At 45.2% G+C, this 22,485-nt stretch overlaps 1 protein-coding gene across 1 annotated transcript; it reads right to left on the bottom strand.

The window, feature by feature from the left end:
- Positions 1–16,823: 16,823 nt before the first annotated feature.
- LOC135563558 (zinc finger protein 180-like) lies at positions 16,824–22,465 on the bottom strand. The gene is made up of 2 exons (XM_065006353.1): positions 21,815–22,465; positions 16,824–19,045 (listed from the first exon to the last, which is right to left on the bottom strand). Exons 1-2 carry the CDS (start codon positions 22,212–22,214, stop codon positions 18,075–18,077), a joined length of 1,371 nt encoding a protein of 456 aa, XP_064862425.1. The 5' UTR covers positions 22,215–22,465; the 3' UTR covers positions 16,824–18,074.
- Positions 22,466–22,485: the final 20 nt, after the last annotated feature.

The raw sequence follows: 22,485 nt of genomic DNA, 5'->3' as shown, positions 1-22,485 counted from the left end.
GAGGCCAGGAACTTGGCCAGTTTTGTTTGCAAAGTCCCTTCGTCTCGTTTTGCTGCACGGAGTCCTTGCTTTAGGGTTTGCACAAAGCGTTCTGCCAGCCCATTGGTGGCAGGGTGGTACGGAGCTGAGGTTGAGTGTTTGATTCCATTTACTGACATGAATCTTGTAAACTCGTCACTTACAAAAGCTTGCGCGTTGTCACTTACCAGCTGCAGTGGCAAACCGAAGCGTGCAAACGTTGTTCTGAGACACTCTATCGTCTGAGCTGAGGTGGAGGAGTCAGTGCAAAACACCTCTGGCCATTTGGAATGGGCATCAACTATAACCAGAAACATGTGCTTTTCAAAGGGACCAGCGTAGTCCACATGAATTCTCTGCCATGGCTCTGCGGGCCATTCCCATGGGTGGACTGGGACAGGAGCAGGCATGTGAAGGGTTTCCAAACATCCACTACAGTTCTTTGCCATATTTTCTATCTGTTGGTCCAGACCTGGCCACCAGAAGTGGCTCCTCGCGAGCAGCTTCATTTTGACAATTCCAACATGACCTTCATGTAGTTGCTGCAAGACTAGATGTTGGCATTTCTGGGGTATCATGACTCTCATTCCCCACATCAAACATCCTTGGTACGTTGTAATTTCGTTTCTCCGCTGGAAATACGGAGTCAGCTCCTTTCTGCCAGTAGCTGGCCATCCTGACATGGTGTAGGTGTACACTTTTGACAAGGTCACATCTTTCCTTGTCTCCTGTTTGATAACTGTGCTTGTGACTGGTAGTGCCTCAAGCTGAGCGGTATGGAACATGTCCACTGCATCCACCCTCCTTTGTCTTTCTCTTGTACACGGCAGTCTGGATAATCCATCTGCATTTGTGTGGAGGGATGACGGCTTAAACTCAATGTCATACATATGACTGGCAAGGAACAGGGCATATCGCTGTAACCTGGCTGCTGTCATTGCCGGAATGCATTTCTTTGGACTGAAAATGGAAAGCAACGGCTGGTGATCTGTAACCAGTGTGAAACGCTTGCCATATAGGTATGCGTGGAATTTCTTGACGCCCCACACTAGTGCCAGTGCTTCTTTGTCGATTTGTGAGTAGTTTTTCTCTGCATCATTCAATGTTCGTGACGCGAATGCAACTGGCCTCTCTGACCCATCTTTCAGTGTGTGTGAAAGGACTGCCCCTAATCCATAAGGGGACGCATCACAAGCCAACTTCACTGGCATTTCAGGGTCGTAATGCATCAGGACCTGTTCAGATGTTATGAGCCGTTTTGCCTCCAGAAATGCATTTTCACACTGCTCTGTCCACCGCCATGTCCTATTCTTTTCCAGGAGCTGATTTAGAGGCTGGAGTACTGCTGAAAGGTTTGGGAGGAATCTTCTGTAGTAATTGATCAGTCCCGTGAAAGATCTCACTTCTGTGATATTTTGTGGTCGTGGTGCCTGTACCACTGCCTCGATTTTGTCCTGTGTTTTGTGCAATCCATTGCAGTCAATCTCATATCCACAGAAGACAATCTTGTCTTTGAAGAACTCACACTTCTTTAAGTTTGCCTGTAGACCATACTCTTTCAGTCTTTTCAGGACCTCTTCCAGGTTAGCCAGGTGCTCTTTGTCGGTGCGTCCTGTTATGATCATGTCATCCAGGATACACTGGGTTCCTGGGATTCCTTGCAAAATCTGGTCAATAGTTCGTTGCCAAATGGCTGGGGCTGATGCAATGCCAAAAACCAGGCGGTTATACCTGTATAGACCTTTGTGTGTGTTTATTGTCAGGTACTGTTTGGAACTCTCTTCAACCGGTAGCTGCAGGTAAGCCTGTTTCAGATCGATTTTACTGAAGTGTTTCCCACCAGCTAGTGCAGCAAAGATGTCATCCAGACGTGGTAGGGGGTATTGGTCCACATGCAACATTGGATTCACAGTTACCTTGAAGTCCCCACACATTCTAACAGACCCGTCTTTCTTCACAATAGGAACTATGGGTGTGGCCCATTCGCTTCTGTCCACTTTCGTCAGGATCCCTGTATCCTGCAAGCGATCGATTTCCGCTTCCACCTTTGGTCTCAGGGAGTATGGAACAGATCTGGCTTTGCAGAATTTTGGGGTTGCATCATCTCTTAGTACAAGTTTTGCTGTGAAGCCTTTTACTGTTCCCATCTGATCACTGAAAACTGTGTTGTATTTCTTCCGCAAGTGTTCCAGTGTTTGGTCTGTGCCTTTCTCTTTGGACTGGAACGTGTGGAGCATTTTCAAGTCACACCAATTCAGCTTTATTTTTGAAAGCCATTCCCTGCCAAATAATGGGGGCCAGTTCCAGGCACAACATACAGCTGTAACTGCTGTGTTTGCCCCCATAATGCACTCTGACTTGCAACGCCCCCATTGGACTCAATCTCTCTCCTGAGTATGTCTTCAGCAACACATTTGTGTTCTTCAGCTTGATAGCCTTAAAATGCTCATTGTAGACAGTAGTGGAAATTATAGACACTGCAGATCCTGTGTCCAGCTCCATTTTGAGGGGTTTGCCTTCGATATCTGGTGTCACCCATATTATGCTACTGCTGGGAGAAGTCACTGTGTTTAACTCCATTGTACCAATTAATCGTTCATCTGAATCACTGCCACTGTTCTCTGCTAGTGCATTCACAGACCCTTTAATTTTCTCAGTTTTCCTGTTGTGACTGAATTTTGCTTTGCATGCTCTTTGAATGTGCCCCTTCTACTGCATTTGTGACAAATTTCGTCTTTGAAACGGCAATCCTCTGCTCTGTGACCATCTCTGTCACACCTGTTGCATTTTTCGGCCACACGGGGGCGCTGTCGACTGCGTGAAAACTTGTGCAGGGAAATTTGTGACAGGTCAGTACTTCTTTTACTTTGCAACTCAAATGCATCTTTAGTCGCGATTTCCATAGCCACAGCAATTTCAACAGCCTTTGCAAACGTGAGCTCTGATTCTGTGAGCAAACGTTTTTGAATGTGTTCATGTTTCAGTCCACAAACAAATCTATCCCTTAATGTGTCATTTAGGTTCTCTCCCAACTGGCAATGTTCCGACAGTTTCTTCAACACTGCTACATATGTACTAACCCCTCCCCTCATTCTGATCTCTCTTGTGGAAACGAAAACGTTCCGCGATGAGGAGTGGTTTAGGTGATAGGTGATTTTGCAATATCTCCACAATCTCTGTGAATGTTTTATTTGAGGGCTTCAGAGGGGCAGTCAGATCTCTTAGCAAACTGTATGGTTTTGGGCCAATTAAACTCAACAACGCTGGTACTCTTTTGTTATCAGCAATGTCGTTTGCAATGAAGTACTGTTCCAGTCGTTCAATGTAAGTTGCCCAGTTTTCTTGCGTGTCATCAAACACATCTATTTTCCCGATGCTAGCCATTCTCTTTACCTCCGGCTCCACAGGTCTTTGATCTGCCGCCTCGTTCTCGTCAGCTCTCCCCTCGTTTTCACTGCTTGCTAGCTGTTGTGCTACAGGGTCAAAATCTTCCTCTCTTCCTACGAACTCCATCTGAATTCGTGATGCACACTGCAGGTAATCATCCTCGTCGCCATTGTAGTGTCTTAACACTTAGTACTTATTTATGTAATAAGAAAGACTCGGAATACAAGCAATTGAACTGGAGCTTCACATTTACTCAAACTAGTTAGTACCAGAATAACATAGAACAATACTGCGCATGACCAAGGGTGCTCCATCCTTAAAGGGGACATCAGTAATTAACAGAACATAACACTTACAAATAATAACAACAAAAAATATCTAGTTAACAGAAGAAAGGAAGACAAAATAAGGACAGAAGAAAAAGGAAAAGAAAAAGGACAACAAAGTGAAACCTCTAAAGAAACAAGAGACCATAATACAAGAAACAGCACTATAGAGAGATAGAACAACAACAACGCAGCCACTGCCAGCTAGCCTACTTCAGCAGTACTGTATCATTTGAATTATTTTAGTCAATAAGATTCCTGCTACGTAAGCTTAACTTTCTGAACATTCGAGACGTGTAGTCCACTTGTCATTCCAATCTCCTTTGCATTAGCGTAGCCTCTTCTGTAGCCTGTCAACTATGTGTCTGTCTATCCCTGTTCTCTCCTCTCTGCACAGACCATACAAACGCTCCACACCGCGTGGCCGCGGCCACTCTAATCTGGTGGTCCCAGCGCGCACGACCCACGTGGAGTTCCAGGTCTCCGGTAGCCTCTGGAACTGCCGATCTGCGGCCAACAAGGCAGAGTTCATCTCAGCCTATGCTTCCCTCCAGTCCCTCGACTTCTTGGCACTGACGGAAACATGGATCACCACAGATAACACTGCTACTCCTACTGCTCTCTCTTCGTCCGCCCACGTGTTCTCGCACACCCCGAGAGCTTCTGGTCAGCGGGGTGGTGGCACCGGGATCCTCATCTCTCCCAAGTGGTCATTCTCTCTTTCTCCCCTTACCCATCTGTCTATCGCCTCCTTTGAATTCCATGCTGTCACAGTTACCAGCCCTTTCAAGCTTAACATCCTTATCATTTATCGCCCTCCAGGTTCCCTCGGAGAGTTCATCAATGAGCTTGATGCCTTGATAAGCTCCTTTCCTGAGGACGGCTCACCTCTCACAGTTCTGGGCGACTTTAACCTCCCCACGTCTACCTTTGACTCATTCCTCTCTGCCTCCTTCTTTCCACTCCTCTCCTCTTTTGACCTCACCCTCTCACCTTCCCCCTCTACTCACAAGGCAGGCAATACGCTCGACCTCATCTTTACTAGATGCTGTTCTTCCACTAACCTCACTGCAACTCCTCCAAGTCTCCGACCACTACCTTGTATCCTTTTCCCTCTTGCTCTCATCCAACACTTCCCACACTGCCCCTACTCGGATGGTATCGCGCCGTCCCAATCTTCGCTCTCTCTCCCCCGCTACTCTCTCCTCTTCCATCCTATCATCTCTTCCCTCTGCTCAAACCTTCTCCAACCTATCTCCTGATTCTGCCTCCTCAACCCTCATCTCCTCCCTTTCTGCATCCCTTGATTCTCTATGTCCCCTATCCTCCAGGCCGGCTCGGTCCTCCCCTCCTGCTCCGTGGCTCGACGACTCATTGCGAGCTCACAGAACAGGGCTCCGGGCAGCCGAGCGGAAATGGAGGAAAACTCGCCTCCCTGCGGACCTGGCATCCTTTCACTCCCTCCTCTCTACATTTTCCTCTTCTGTCTCTGCTGCTAAAGCCACTTTCTACCACTCTAAATTCCAAGCATCTGCCTCTAACCCTAGGAAGCTCTTTGCCACCTTCTCCTCCCTCCTGAATCCCTCCTCCCCCTCCTCCCTCTCTGCAGATGACTTCGTCAACCATTTTGAAAAGAAGGTCGACGACATCCGATCCTCGTTTGCTAAGTCAAACGACACCGCTGGTTCTGCTCACACTGCCCTACCCTGTGCTCTGACCTCTTTCTCCCCTCTCTCTCCAGATGAAATCTCGCGTCTTGTGACGGCCGGCCGCCCAACAACCTGCCCGCTTGACCCTATTCCCTCCTCTCTTCTCCAGACCATTTCCGGAGACCTTCTCCCTTACCTCACCTCGCTCATCAACTCATCCCTGACCGCTGGCTACGTCCCTTCTGTCTTCAAGAGAGCGAGAGTTGCACCCCTTCTGAAAAAACCTACACTCGATCCCTCCGATGTCAACAACTACAGACCAGTATCCCTTCTTTCTTTTCTCTCCAAAACTCTTGAACGTGCCGTCCTTGGCCAGCTCTCCCGCTATCTCTCTCAGAATGACCTTCTTGATCCAAATCAGTCAGGTTTCAAGACTAGTCATTCAACTGAGACTGCTCTTCTCTGTATCACGGAGGCCCTCCGCACTGCTAAAGCTAACTCTCTCTCCTCTGCTCTCATCCTTCTAGACCTATCGGCTGCCTTCGATACTGTGAACCATCAGATCCTCCTCTCCACCCTCTCCGAGTTGGGCATCTCCGGCGCGGCCCACGCTTGGATTGCGTCCTACCTGACAGGTCGCTCCTACCAGGTGGCGTGGCGAGAATCTGTCTCCTCACCACGCGCTCTCACCACTGGCGTCCCCCAGGGCTCTGTTTTAGGCCCTCTCCTATTCTCGCTATACACCAAGTCACTTGGCTCTGTCATAACCTCACATGGTCTCTCCTATCATTGCTATGCAGACGACACACAATTAATCTTCTCCTTTCCCCCTTCTGATGACCAGGTGGCGAATCGCATCTCTGCATGTCTGGCAGACATATCAGTGTGGATGACGGATCACCACCTCAAGCTGAACCTCGGCAAGACGGAGCTGCTCTTCCTCCCGGGAAGGACTGCCCATTCCATGATCTCGCCATCACGGTTGACAACTCCATTGTGTCCTCCTCCCAGAGCGCTAAGAACCTTGGCGTGATCCTGGACAACACCCTGTCGTTCTCAACTAACATCAAGGCGGTGGCCCGTTCTTGTAGGTTCATGCTCTACAACATCCGCAGAGTACGACCCTGCCTCACACAGGAAGCAGCGCAGGTCCTAATCCAGGCACTTGTCATCTCCCGTCTGGATTACTGCAACTCGCTGTTGGCTGGGCTCCCTGCCTGTGCCATTAAACCCCTACAACTCATCCAGAACGCCGCTGCCCGTCTGGTGTTCAACCTTCCCAAGTTCTCTCACGTCACCCCGCTCCTCCGCTCTCTCCACTGGCTTCCAGTTGAAGCTCGCATCCGCTACAAGACCATGGTGCTTGCCTACGGAGCTGTGAGGGGAACGGCACCTCAGTACCTCCAGGCTCTGATCAGGCCCTACACCCAAACAAGGGCACTGCGTTCATCCACCTCTGGCCTGCTCGCCTCCCTACCACTGAGGAAGTACAGTTCCCGCGCAGCCCAGTCAAAACTGTTCGCTGCTCTGGCCCCCCAATGGTGGAACAAACTCCCTCACGACGCCAGGACAGCGGAGTCAATCACCACCTTCCGGAGACACCTGAAACCCCACCTCTTTCAGGAATACCTAGGATAGGATAAAGTAATCCTTCTCACCCCCTTAAAAGATTTAGATGCACTATTGTAAAGTGGCTGTTCCACTGGATGTCTTAAGGTGAACGCACCAATTTGTAAGTCGCTCTGGATAAGAGCGTCTGCTAAATGACTTAAATGTAATGTAAATGTAGTTAATGGAGATGGGGGTGTGATCTAGTGGGTCTGGGCAGGTGTGATGTAGTTAATGGAGATGGGGGTGTGTGTTCTAGGGGGTCTGGGCAGGTGTGATGCAGTTAATGGAGGTGGACGTGTGTTCTAGTGGGTATGGGCAGGTGTGGTGTAGTTAATGGAGATGGATGTGCGTTCTAGTGGGTCTGTGCAGGTGTGATGCAGTTAATGGAGATGGAGGTGTGATGCAGTTAATGGAGATGGAGGTGTGTTCTAGTGGGTCTGGGCAGGTGTGATGCAGTTAATGGAGGTGGACGTGTGTTCTAGTGGGTCTGGGCAGGTGTGATGTAGTTAATGGAGATGGGGGGGGTGTTCTAGTGGGACTGGGCAGGTGTGATGTAGTTAATGGAGATGTGGGGGTGTTCAAGTGGGTCTGGGCAGGTGTGATGTAGTTAATGGAGATGTGTTCTAGTGGGTCTGGGCAGGTGTGATGTAGTTAATGGAGATGGAAGTGTGTTCTAGTGGGTCTGGGCAGCTGTGATGTAGTTAATGGAGATGGAGGTGTGTTCTAGTGGGTCTGGGCAAGTGTCATGTATTTAATGGAAATGGGGCTGTGTTCTAGTGGGTCTGGGCAGGTGTGATGTAGTTGATGGAGGTGTGTTCTAGTGGGTCTGGGAAGGTGTGATATAATTAATGGAGATGGGGGTGTGTTCTAGTGGGTCTGGGCAGGTGTGATGTAGTTAATGGAGATGTGTTCTAGTGGGTCTGGGCAGGTGTTGTGTAGTTAATGGAGATGGATGTGTGTTCTAGTGGGTCTGGGCAGGTGTGATGTAGTTAATGGAGATTTGTTCTAGTGGGTCTGGGCAGGTGTGATGCAGTTAATGGAGATGGACGTGTGTTCTAGTGGGTCTGGGCAGGTGTGATGTAGTTAATGGAGATGGGGGGGTGTTCTAGTGGGACTGGGCCGGTGTGATGTAGTTAATGGAGATGTGTTCTAGTGGGTCTGGGCAGGTGTGATGTAGTTAATGGAGATCGGAATGTGTTCAAGTGGGTATGGGCAGGTGTGATGTAGTTAATGGAGATGGATGTGCGTTCTAGTGGGTCTGTGCAGGTGTGATGCAGTTAATGGAGATCGGAATGTGTTCTAGTGGGTCTGGGCAGGTGTGATGTAGTTAATGGAGATCGGAATGTGTTCAAGTGGGTATGGGCAGGCGTGATGTAGTTCATGGAGATGGTGGTGTGTTCTGGGCAGGTGTGATGTAGTTAATGGAGATGGAGGTGTGTTCTAGTGGGTCTGGGCAGGTGTGGTGTATTTAACCTCTTGCTTCTACTTGGGACGCTTGCGTCCCAACTAGAGCTCTGGAAATGCAAATGCGCTACGCTAAATGCTAATAGTATTAGTTAAAACTCAAAAGTTCATTAAAATACACTTGCAGGGTATCAAATTAAAGCTACACTCGTTGTGAATCCAGGCAACAAGTCAGATTTTTAAAATGCTTTTCGGCGACAGCATGAGAAGCTATTATCTGATAGCATGCACCAATACACTACAACACAAAAGCACAGCAGGGGACGTAAACAAAATAATTAGCATTTCGGCGTTACACAAACCGCACAATAAAATAGAAAACAGTCATTACCTTTCACCATCTTCTTTGTTGGCACTCCTAGATGTCCCATAAACACTATTGGGTCTTTATTTCGATTAAATCGGGCCATATAAAGCCAAGATATCGTTATATGTAGACTGTGTGATAAACGAAAAAAACAGCGATTTCACAACGTAACGTCATTTTTTAAAATTCAAAAAGTAGACGATAAACTTTCACAAAACACTTCGAAATACGTTTGTAATGCTACTTTAGGTATTAGTAAACGTTAATAAGCGATAAAAATCATCCTTAGGCGATGTAAAAATCATTAGCTGTCGTCTTGGAAAAAATTTCACGAGAGAGCTCTTCCGGAATGATCTGGGCGGAGACCGGAGGTAAATGGTGCCCCTGTTTCGGTTCAACCAAGAATCAAAGATGATTCAATTCACAAGACTCTAGACAACATGGGGATGCTATGGGAGTTGAATGCTCGGTCTTATCTAATTCGGCTCACTGTTAACAATTGCTGGAAGTGGCGCAAGGATATTTATTTCCATTTTCTGTGATCAGGTTTTCCTGCGCTTTCCGATGTAACGCACGTTATGTTATAGCCACAGTCGTGATTTAACCAGTTTTAAAAACGTCCGAGGGTTTCCTATCCACACATTCTAACCAGATGAACGTACTATATTCCTGGCATGAGTAGCAGGGCGCTGAAATGTTGCGCGATTTTTAACAAAATGTTCAAAAAAGTAGAGGGTAGGAGCAACAGGTTAATGGAGATGGGATTGTGTTCTAGTGGGTCTGGGCAGGTGTGATGTAGTTGATGGAGATGTGTTCTAGTGGGTCTGGGAAGGTGTGGTGTAGTTAATGGAGATGGGGGTGTGTTCTAGTGGGTCTGGGCAGGTGTGATGTAGTTAATGGAGATGGGGGTGTGATCTAGTGGGTCTGGGCAGGTGTGATGTAGTTAATGGAGATGGGGGTGTGTGTTCTAGGGGGTCTGGGCAGGTGTGATGCAGTTAATGGAGGTGGACGTGTGTTCTAGTGGGTCTGGGCAGGTGTGATGTAGTTAATGGAGATCGGAATGTGTTCAAGTGGGTATGGGCAGGTGTGGTGTAGTTAATGGAGATGGATGTGCGTTCTAGTGGGTCTGTGCAGGTGTGATGCAGTTAATGGAGGTGGACGTGTGTTCTAGTGGGTCTGGGCAGGTGTGATGTAGTTAATGGAGATGGGGGGGGTGTTCTAGTGGGACTGGGCAGGTGTGATGTAGTTAATGGAGATGTGGGGGTGTTCAAGTGGGTCTGGGCAGGTGTTATGTAGTTAATGGAGATGTGTTCTAGTGGGTATGGGCAGGTGTGATGCACTTAATGGAGGTGGACGTGTGTTCTAGTGGGTCTGGGAAGGTGTGATGTAGTTAATGGAGATGGGTGGGGGTGTTCTAGTGGGACTGGGCAGGTGTGATGTAGTTAATGGAGATGTGTTCTAGTGGGTCTGGGCAGGTGTGATGTAGTTAATGGAGATGGGGGTGTTCTAGTGGGACTGGGCAGGTGTGATGCAGTTAATGGAGATGGGGGTGTTCTAGTGGGACGGGGCAGGTGTGATCTAGTTAATGGAGATGGAAGTGTGTTCTAGTGGGTCTGGGCAGGTGTGATGTAGTTAACAGAGATGGAAGTGTGTTCTAGTGGGTCTGGGCAGCTGTGATGTAGTTAATGGAGATGGAGGTGTGTTCTAGTGGGTCTGGGCAGGTGTGATGTAGTTAATGGAGATGGGAATGTGTTTTAGTGGGTCTGGGCAGGTGTGATGTAGTAGATGGAGGTGTGTTCTAGTGGGTCTGGGAAGGTGTGATGTAATTAATGGAGATGGAGGTGTGTTCTATTGGGTCAGGGCAGGTGTGATGTAGTTGATGGAGGTGTGTTCTAGTGGGTCTGGGAAGGTGTGATGTAGTTAATGGAGATGGAGGTGTGTTTTAGGAGGTATGGGCAGGTGTGATGTAGTCAGTGGAGATGGGGCTGTGTTCTAGTGGGTCTGGGCAGGTGTGATGTAGTTAATGGAGATGGGGGTGTGTTCTAGGGGGTCTGGGCAGGTGTGATGTAGTTGATGGAGGTGTGTTCTAGTGGGTCTGGGAAGGTGTGATGTAATTGATGGAGGTGTGTTCTAGTGGGTCTGGGAAGGTGTGATGTAGTTAATGGAGATGGGTGGGGGTGTTCTAGTGGGACTGGGCAGGTGTGATGTAGTTAATGGAGATGTGTTCTAGTGGGTCTGGGCAGGTGTGATGTAGTTAATGGAGATGGGGGGGTGTTCTAGTGGGACTGGGCAGGTGTGATGCAGTTAATGGAGATGGGGGGGGGGTGTTCTAGTGGGACGGGGCAGGTGTGATCTAGTTAATGGAGATGGAAGTGTGTTCTAGTGGGTCTGGGCAGGTGTGATGTAGTTAACAGAGATGGAAGTGTGTTCTAGTGAGTCTGGGCAGCTGTGATGTATTTAATGGAGATGGAGGTGTGTTCTAGTGGGTCTGGGCAGGTGTGATGTAGTTAATGGAGATGGGAATGTGTTTTAGTGGGTCTGGGCAGGTGTGATGTAGTAGATGGAGGTGTGTTCTAGTGGGTCTGGGAAGGTGTGATGTAATTAATGGAGATGGAGGTTTGTTCTATTGGGTCTGGGCAGGTGTGATGTAGTTAATGGAGATGGGGGTGTGTTCTAGTGGGTTTGGGCAGGTGTGATGTAGTTAATGGAGATGTGTTCTAGTGGGTCTGGGCAGGTATGGTGTAGTTAATGGAGATGGATGTGTGTTCTAGTGGGTCTGGGCAGGTGTGATACAGTTAATGAGGATGGACGTGTGTTCTAGTGGGACTGGGCAGGTGTGATGTAGTTAATGGAGATGGTAGTGTGTTCTAGTGGGTCTGGGCAGCTGTGATGTAGTTAATGGAGATAGGGGTGTGTTCTAGGGAGTCTGGGCAGCTGTGATGTAGTTAATGGAGATAGGGGTGTGTTCTAGGGGGTCTGGGCAGGTTTGATGTAGTTAATGGAGATGGGATTGTGTTCTAGTGGGTTTGGGCAGGTGTGATGTAGTTAATGGAGATGGAGGTGTGTTCTAGGGGGTCTGGGCAGGTGTGATGTAGTTAATGGAGATTGAGGAGTGTTCTCGTGGGTCTGGGCAGGTGTGATGTAGTTCATGGAGATTGAGGAGTGTTCTCGTGGGTCTGGGCAGGTGTGATGTAGTTAATGGAGATGTGGGGGTGTTCAAGTGGGTCTGGGCATGTGTGATGTATTTAATGGAAATGGGAGTGTGTTCTAGTGGGTTTGGGCAGGTGTGATGTAGTTGATGGAGGTGTGTTCTAGTGGGTCTGGGAAGGTGTGATGTAGTTAATGGAGATGGAGGTGTGTTTTAGGAGGTATGGGCAGGTGTGATGTAGTCAGTGGAGATGGGGCTGTGTTCTAGTGGGTCTGGGCAGGTGTGATGTAGTTAATGGAGATGGGAATGTGTTCTAGTGGGTCTGGGCAGGTGTGATGTAGTTGATGGAGGTGTGTTCTAGTGGGTCTGGGAAGGTGTGATGTAGTTGATGGAGGTGTGTTCTAGTGGGTCTGGGAAGGTGTGATGTAATTAATGGAGATGGAGGTTTGTTATATTGGGTCTGGGCAGGTGTGATGTGTTAATGGAGATGGGGGTGTGTTCTAGTGGGTCTGGGAAGGTGTGATGTAATTAATGGAGGTGTGTTCTAGTGGGTCTGGGAAGGTGTGATGTAATTAATGGAGATGGAGGTTTGTTCTATTGGGTCTGGGCAGGTGTGATGTAGTTAATGGAGATGGGGGTGTGTTCTAGTGGGTTTGGGCAGGTGTGATGTAGTTAATGGAGATGTGTTCTAGTGGGTCTGGGCAGGTATGGTGTAGTTAATGGAGATGGATGTGTGTTCTAGTGGGTCTGGGCAGGTGTGATACAGTTAATGAGGATGGACGTGTGTTCTAGTGGGACTGGGCAGGTGTGATGTAGTTAATGGAGATGGTAGTGTGTTCTAGTGGGTCTGGGCAGCTGTGATGTAGTTAATGGAGATAGGGGTGTGTTCTAGGGAGTCTGGGCAGCTGTGATGTAGTTAATGGAGATAGGGGTGTGTTCTAGGGGGTCTGGGCAGGTTTGATGTAGTTAATGGAGATGGGATTGTGTTCTAGTGGGTTTGGGCAGGTGTGATGTAGTTAATGGAGATGGAGGTGTGTTCTAGGGGGTCTGGGCAGGTGTGATGTAGTTAATGGAGATGGAGGTGTGTTCTAGTGGGTCTGGGCAGGTATGATGTAGTTAATGGAGATGTGTTCTAGTGGGTCTGGGCAGGTGTGATGTAGTTAATAGAGATGGATGTGTGTTCTAGTGGGTCTGGGCAGGTGTGATGTAGTTAATGGAGATGTGTTCTAGTGGGTCTGGGCAGTTGTGGTGTATTTAATGGAGATGGATGTGTGTTCTAGTGGGTCTGGGCAGGTGTGATGTAGTTAATGGAGATGTGTTCTAGTGGGTCTGGGCAGGTGTGATGTAGTTAATGGAGATGGGGGTGTGTTCTAGTGGGTTTGGGCAGGTGTGATGTAGTTAATGGAGATGGAGGTGTATTCTAGTGGGTCTGGGCAGGTGTGATGTAGTTAATGGAGATGGAGGTGTGTTCTAGTGGGTCTGGGCAGGTTTGATGTAGTTAATCGAGATGTGGGGGTGTTCAAGTGGGTCTGGGCAGGTGTGATGTAGTTAATGGAGATGCAGGTGTGTTTTAGGAGGTCTGGGCAGGTGTGATGTAGTCAGTGGAGATAGGGCTGTGTTCTAGTGGGTCTAGGAAGGTTTGATGTAGTTAATGGAGATGGAGGTGTGTTCTAGTGGGTCTGGGCAGGTGTGATGTAGTTAATGGAGATACAGGTGTGTTTTAGGAGGTCTGGGCAGGTGTGATGTAGTCAGTGGAGATAGGGCTGTGTTCTAGTGGGTCTAGGAAGGTTTGATGTAGTTAATGGAGATGGAGGTTTGTTCTATTGGGTCTGGGCAGGTGTGATGTAGTTAATGGAGATGGGGGTGTGTTCTATTGGGTCTGGGCAGGTGTGATGTATGTAATGGAGATCGGAATGTGTTCAAGTGGTTATGGGCAGGTGTGGTGTAGTTAATGGAGATGGAAGTGTGCTCTAGTGGGTCTGGGCAGGTGTGATGTAGTTAATGGAGATGGAAGTGTGTTCTAGTGGGTCTGGGCAGGTGTGATGTAGTTAATGGAGATGGAGGACTCTTTTTTTAAGACAGTACTTACTAGTGTTAATCAGGGTCCGTTCATCATTAGAACCATTGGATGCCTTAAGATGCCTTTTGGAAACCGGGCCCAGATATCCAGTTTCCTCCTTCTTCCTCCTTTTTCACTCAAAACTGCATCCTCCTCTTCTTTCACTGAAACGTCTTTCTCTTCTTCTTTCACTTTAACAACCTCACCCTCTACTTGTTTCACTGAGACTTCCTCTACTTTAACAGGAGGAGAGTAGCTTAGTGTACTCATTTCTGGGGGGTTAGCTAGCTAGCATTAGCGACTAGCCTAGTTCTAAGCTAACTTAGCAAACCAGCTAGCTGACAAACAACGTAAATATATCATTAAATGGGCAAACAAGTACATACGACAGAAGTGTGTTTCATACACAGCGACTAATATACACCAAAACAGTGTAAATAGCGTGAATGTTGTAGCTATGTTTGCTAGAAAGCTACCGAGGTGTCTGACTAGCTGTTGTTGTTGAAGGAGCGTCCCGTCCACTAGATTATACGTCACACTGGCAGCATCGCCAGAACCTAAAACACGCATATCGCCATCTGCTGACTGGAGTGGGCAAGGCAGTTGAGGAAACAAAAGGTTATTTTTCATTTATTTCATAAATGTTTAATATTATATTAAGTCGTTCAAAGAGAAGCATGTGTTGATTGTTTTATTTTCTCACTCATTAAAAACGAATCAAACTTTACACCCACTACATATTTGCATTGAACCATACTTCTGACATGGATCATTTTGACCCCAGAGGCATATCTTACCCTTTTGATCTATTTTACCCTTTTGATCTCAGCCAAAAGCATCTTTGATAAATAGGACGTTTATTTCAAATCTAATCCCATTTTATTGGTCACATACACGTGTTTAGCAGATGTTATTGCGGGTGTAGTGAAATGCTTGTGTTTCTTGCTCCGACAGTGCAGTAATATCTAACAAGTGATATCTACCAATTTCACAACATATACACAATTCACACAAATCTAAGTATTTGAATCTAGGTTTCTCTGTAGACATGATCCATCCCACCAGATGGTGGAGGGGCACCTGCATCAGTGGTTTTGACCAGATAGACACCTGCAGACTTTTCTATACCACGTACCACGTGACTGTGTACAAAATTGCCAGCGTTAGAAAACTCTGCCAGTGGTATACAGTGATATACAGTGAATTTGTAAAGTATTCAGACACCTTCACTTTTTCCACATTTTGTTACTTTACAGCCTTATTCTAAAATGGAATAATTTTTCGCCCTCATCAATCTACATTCAATACCTGCCAATGACATCACAGTACCCCACAATGACAAACCCAAAACAGGTTTTTAGACATTTTTGCCAATGTATTTACTTAAGTGTTCAGACCCTTTGCTATGAGACTCGAAATTGAGCTCAGGTGCATCCTGTTTCCATTGATCATCCTTGAGATGTTTCTACAACTTGATTGGAGTCCACCTGTGATAAATTCAATTGATTGGACATGATTTCTTAAGGCACACACCTGTCTATATAAGGTCCCACAGTTCATTTCAGAGCAAAAACCAAGCCGTGAGATCAAAGGAATTGTCCTTAGAGCTCTGAGACAGGATTGTGTCGAGGCACAGATTTGGGGAAAGGTACCAAAAAATGTCTGCAGCATTGAAGGTCCTCAAGAACACAGTGGCCTCCATCATTCTTAAATGGAAGAAGTTTGGAACCACCAAGACTCTTGCTAGAGCTGGCTGCCGGGCCAAACTGAGCAATCGGGGGAGAAGGGCCTTGGTCAGGGAGGTGACCAAAAACTAGATGGTCACTCTGACAGAGCTCAAGAGTTCCTCTGTGGCGATGGGAGAACCTTCCAGAAGGACAATCATCTCTGCAGCACTCCACCAATCAGGCATTTATGATAGAGAGGCCAGACGGAAGCTAGTCCTCAGTAAAAGGCACATGACAGCCCGCTTGGAGTTTTCCAAAAGGCACCTAAAGGACTGTCAGACCATGAGAAACAAGATTCTCTGGTCTGATTAAACCAAGATTGAACTCTTTGGCCTGAAAGTCATGTGTCATGTCTGGAGAAAATTGGTAACTTCGGGTGAAGCATGGTAGTGGCAACATCAAGCTGTGGAGATCAGCAGCAGTGCAAATTGTCTACAGATTTTGGTGTAATTTCTCACCCATTTTTTGGTGTAATTTCTCACCCATTTTTTTACATTTGTTCTTTGTTATTATGAAGGTCATTTGTGTAGAATGTACTTTTCCCCACTCATTCACCCCACCTCTTTACATTGCTTATTTATATTCATTGGCCTGGCTGCATCCAGACTGTCAAAGGAACCTAAATGCAGCTTGGAGTGATCAGATGATATAAGTCACATTTAGGTGCCAGGTGTAACTGAAGCCATAGATACTCCATATACATTAGTTTGTGTTTTATATAATATGACTAAATGTGTTGCAGGGGCAGTCAAGAAATGGAACGGCAAGGCCACAGAACATGACATAAGCAGAGCTGTGGGAGACCACCTCAAGCCCCTGGTAGAGCCGGGGGTGGTGTTTACCACCACACCTTCAGCAGGCTGGAAAAGTGGGAATGATCTGTTTCATCTTCAACAAATACACTTGGTTGGTTGAAAACTGATACGAAACTTACATACCATTCACTATTTTGACAGTGGAAGATGAATTCATACTGTTTTTCATAATAAGGCCAACCAAGATATGTGTTGCTTTTGCACATTTGTTCAGCAAGAGTCTGTTGATTTTTCAGTCACTGGGATAGTTTTGCAACATGTTCAATTCACGTTTGATTTATATAGTACATTTCAGACATGGATGCAACTCAATGGCTTCACTGGATTTTTAATTTTTTTAAACAGAAATATTTACCACAGCAAACAGTATAAAAAAACAGAATAATAACTGAAAGACTAAAGAGTCACTGACAACAACCACAAATAAACAGGTGGGGTTTTACGAGGGGTTGAAAGTTGACTAGTAACAACAACTGGGACCTAAAAGACATCCACCATGAGACCCACTAAATCTGCCCAAGAAGAGGCAAACAAAATAAAAACCCACACCAAACTAAAAGACAGGAAGCAAACCAAAAAGGTGGAGACTCTTCACATCTATCAAGATAACTGGAGCACTGGGCCAGACGCTCTTAAATAGAACCTGGACCAGCTCAGGTGAAACACCTACCCACTAACGAGATGGACAAGCCAGCACAGGTGTAACACATACTGACTAACGAGTGCATCCTACGTGCTAACAAGCTATACGTGCCAACGAGCTCTACGTGCTAAAGTCCAACCTCAAAACAAAATACAACAAATATATCCTATATTTTTATTGGAAAAGTTTGCGCACCACCAACAGAAAACAACTTCCATTTCACATTATAATCTACTACAATGCTTCACCTTCTACAATATAAACATGGTGTCTACTGGCTGTCAAAGATTAAAAACAAGAAAAAACACATTTCTAAATAATAATATACAATAGTATTATTTTTTAAATCCTTTTTCTTACTATAGAATCCTAAAACTCACTCGCTTCTAGAACACTGGGACGAGCCCAAACAAAACTCATCTCCAATACGGAAAAACAGTCAAAATAAAGTGTGGTAGCCATGGTAACGCACTGGCTAACCGCAAAACACGAATCTTTTTGACTGCCCACCCTTGATACAATCAGCAACCAAGTTGTCCTCACAAGGACATATCTGATTTCAAGAATAAACTCCTGCAATATCCTTAGTAACTCATATCAATTGAACAAGGGGCAAACATTTAGGCTTCAACATTCTGACATTCATTAAAATACTGCTCCCACAATGTTAAAACATTCTATATTGTGACATCATTAGAATACTGCTACTACAATGTTAAAACATTCTACATTGTGACATCATTAAAATACTGCTACTACAATGTTAAAACATTCTACAATGTGACATTAAAATACTGCTACTACAATGTGACATCATTAGAATACTGTTACTACAATGTTAAAACATTCTATATTCTGACATCATTAGAATACTGCTACTACAATGTTAAAACATTCTACATTGTGACATTTCATTGATATCATGAAACAACTCCTTCATGTATTTTCTGATGTTTAGTCAGAGATCTTTTATCAGAGTATCTCTTCCCACATTGATTACAGCAAGGATTCTCTCCTGTGTGTGTTCTCTGGTGTATAGTTAGATAGCTAGATCTAGTAAAACTCTTCCCACATTGATCACACCTAAAAGGTTTTTCTCCTGTGTGTGTTCTCTGGTGCAAAGTCAGCTGGCTAGATGTAGTAAAACTCTTCCCACATTGATCACAGCTACAAGGTTTCTCTCCTGTGTGTGTTCTCTGGTGTACTATCAGGTTGTATGGCCGAGTAAAACTCTTCCCACATTGATCACAGCTACAAGATTTCTCTCCTGTGTGTGTCCTCTGGTGCAAAGTCAGCAGGCTAGATGTAGTAAAACTCTTCCCACATTGATCACAGCTACAAGATTTCTCTCCTGTATGTGTTCTCTGGTGTACTATCAGGCTGTCTGGCCAAGTAAAACTCTTCTCACATTGATTACAGCTATATGGTTTCTCTCCTGTGTGTGTTCTCTGGTGTATAGTTACATAGCTAGATGTAGAAAAACTCTTCCCACATTGATTACAGCTGTAAGGTTTCTCTCCAGTGTGTATTCTCTGGTGTGATTTCAGGGTTTGTTGCCGAATAAAACTCTTCCCACAGTGATCACAGCCAAAAGGTTTCTCTCCTGTGTGTGTTCTCTGGTGTATAGTTAGATAGCGAGATGTAGAAAAACTCTTCCCACAATGACTACAGCTATATGGTTTCACTCCAGTGTGAATTCTTTGATGTATTTTAAGTTTTACTGAAGAGTTGAATCTCTTCCCACAGTCAGAGCAACAGTGAGATTTCTTCCCTGTGGATCTCTGCAGGTGTTTCTTGAGGTGTTCTGATCTGGAGAGACTCTTCTCTGCCTCGTCAGCATCATGATGTTGTTGAGGCTCCCCAGAGGATCCACGATAGTCACGTCTCTCTCCTGTGTGAACGACAAAGTCCACTGTTAATTCGAGGTAAAAGGTGATGCCCAGAGCATACCCATGAAGTTGTACAACAATTGACGTCTGTTAAATTATTTGACAATTAAGACAATCAAGTTAGCAACATGTCATATTTTGTCTGGTTTTCACATTAGTGGTAACTAGAAATAAATTATTAAAGTTGTTGAAATCCAAAGCAGTGTGCCAGACAACTTTTGGTCTCCAATATAGGCCCCTTGCTGTGTTTGCTAAAATTGCAGCACGAGGGCAATGCGCACACAATTTGATTGCAGAAACTCCTCCCCACTAATGAGGAAACCGCTAGTTATGGATGTAGTATAACTGCATGCAGCAAAAATGGTGAGCGAAGATTTTAGTTTTTCACAATGTATTCTGAATATTACAGCGCACTATTAGCGCAAGATCAGGAGTGCTAGTCAAGGAAACTTACATTATGCTCTGTGTTTATTCACTAATTCACCACCGTGGGGGAAAACTCAGGAGAGTTCTCATAGGCTGACAGCAAAAATCACCTCCATTTACAGGTTGAATACGAGTGAATTTAACACTACTATTGGATTATAATTGTAAGGCTCGTTTGAATGTCCTGCGTGTTATTGTGTTATTGTTAACATAACATAACATTAACATTGACCTACTGTAGGACCCAGAACTTCACCTACAACTCCCCCTGACAGCGTCAACCATCTTATCAAATCCATTAACGCCAAGAAAATGGAATTCACTGCCCTTGGCAATCAACCGTTCTCTGTCGTGGATGACGTGGGCTTTCGCCGACTGGTCGAGCACCGGTACACACTACCAAGTAGGCGCTATTTGACAAATGTTTCCCTACCGGAGTTACAGTCTTGTTGAAACTCGCATCCATGAGCTAATGCTGTTAGCTACAGGCGTCACCGCTATTAGCTACGGGCGTCACTGCTGTTAGCTATGGGTGTCACTGCTATTAGCTTCACGACTGACATTTGGACCAGTGATGTCAGCCCAATGAGCATTATCAGTCTGACATCACAGTGGGTCCACCAGGATTTCCTACTGAGGAAAGCTGTATTGCTCTCATACCGCTGCTGCCATTTCAATGGCATTTGAGAACATGTTTGTAACTTGAACATTTATTCATTTGGGCATGGTCGCTAACCCGAACCCGGATTAACTTTCATTGTTTAGGTCGCATTTTTAGCCATCTTACTCATTGCTATAGCCAGGACATTTTGATTAGGAAACTATGAGAACCACACAAAGTCCACGGGGCTATCACGCTCTACCACTAAGGGTCAGTTTAGTTGGCGCAACAAAAAACATTCTTGTGTTCCAATTGTTTGTTTTAGTAGCATGAATTGTTCCTGTTCACACCGTGGTGAAAAGCAGAATAATTGAAGGAATGAATCCGAGCCTGACGCTCATCACCTGTGGAAGGCGAGACTTCCAAGCCAGGAGCGGATTTCATTGGCCCTTTCAGGTGTGATTTTAGATCCTTCAACCAAAGTTGAATATCGCGACTCCTCATAGCATGTTGTACCAAAGTTGACTGAACATTAAGGGAACTACACTGCCATAAATACAAAGAAAGTCATGTAGTGTTTTATTTTTTTTTTTAAATATATACAAATCAGGCAAGGCACCAACTTTGAGAAGGGTTTAAAACAAAGGTTTCAAACAATTCATAGATGTTATGGAATGTAGGTATGTTTCGCCTTTAATGTAATGGCATTAAAAATAAATTGAAAAAAGGCGAATAGCTGTGTTTGAATACCCATACTAACATACTGTATACTACATACTCAATGAGCATATACTACATACAATTAGTTAACTTTAGCATACTGTAACTACATACTTAATGAGTATATACTATTAGTTAATTGTAGTATACTGTAACTACATACTTAATGAGTATACACTACATACTATTAGTTCATTGTAGTATACTTTAACTACATACTTAATGAGTATATACTACATACTATTAGTTCATTGTAGTATACCAAAACATAAGCTCGTATAACGCCATTGTTTGTAAACAAGCACTGTTTGGCCTTGAAATCTTGTTTAAAACTATAATTTTGACCTTATGGACGGCCAGTCCTTGTATTTATAGTGTAGTCAATTCAAGGGGTAGCCCTGAGCTGGACTCAAACCTGGGTCCAGCAACTGTCAAGCCAACACCTTATAACTGTTACATCTGAACTTCTCTAGGTTTTGGGTTACGGATGCTACAATAGCTTTCTCTATGAATGTGAAAGTGGTTACACTTCTCCAGCCCCCATCCCTCAGCTGTTTACCAAACCAAGTCTCAGGGCAGCCATTTTGTTGCTGTTTAAATCATACGTTGCCCCTTTAAAAAAGCCACACAATCAATCAACCAATCTGCAGTTCAAACAATAACAAAGCTGTCATTCCACCACTGTTTTGGTAATAAGATAATGATGGGGCTGGAGAAATGTAACTAGTCTCAAATTCAGACAGACCTACGGATGCAAGGACTGACCATCCATGATATCAGCATTATAGTTTTAACCATGTTGAGGCTATACAGTGTTGGTTTACATTGTTTCTAAACATTGGAGTAAAACAAAAGCTTATTTTGGGTTGAACGAAGCTCATGAGGCATGCGTTATATTCTTCAAGAATCAATGACTATAAATAAACACACTATAAATAAACACAATTGCATAGTTCCCCTTTAACAACACACATCAGTTCAACAACTGCAGAGTTTATGCCTCTGTTTTTAAGACAGTACTTACTGGTGTTAATCAGGAACCGTCCATCGTTAGAACTATTGGATGCCTTAACATGCCTTTGGGATACCGAGCCCAGATATTCAGTTTCCTCCTCTTCATCCCCCTCTTCTTCCAATGTGACAGTCATCTCCCCCTCCTCCTCTTTCACTCCAAAAACTGCATCCTCCTCTTTCTCTTCTTTTACAGTAACATCCTCCTCCTCTTTCACTCTGAACGCATCTTCCTCTTCTTTCACTGAAACGTCTTTCTCTTCTTCTTTCACTGTAACACCCTCACCCTCTACTTGTTTTTGTATTGTGACATCCTCCTCTTCCTCTTTCACGATAACGTTTAGCCACAGACCCTCTTTCTCCGTCAAGCAGACCTGATCCTCTTCAGGAGGAGAGTAGCTTAGTGAGCTCATGGTCGGGGATGTTAGCTAGGCTAATGCTAACTTAACCAGCCCGCTAGCTGAACAAGAACTACAACACCGTAAATATGAAATTAAATCGGATAACTAACTAGACGACAGAAGTGGGTTTTAAACACAGTGGCTTATATACAATAAAGCGTCTAACGAGCTTTATTGGTTCGTCTATTTTGTCTAGCAAGCTACGGAGGTGGCTGACTAACTGTTGCTGCAGTTGAAAGAAGCGTTCCGTCCACTAGATTATACGTCACACTAACAGCATTGC

Source organism: Oncorhynchus nerka, linkage group LG21 (genome assembly GCF_034236695.1).
Source record: "Oncorhynchus nerka isolate Pitt River linkage group LG21, Oner_Uvic_2.0, whole genome shotgun sequence".
NCBI classification, from domain to species: domain Eukaryota; kingdom Metazoa; phylum Chordata; class Actinopteri; order Salmoniformes; family Salmonidae; genus Oncorhynchus; species Oncorhynchus nerka.
Note: the sequence above shows the minus strand (reverse complement) of the source record. Positions and strands in the feature narration are given on the sequence as shown.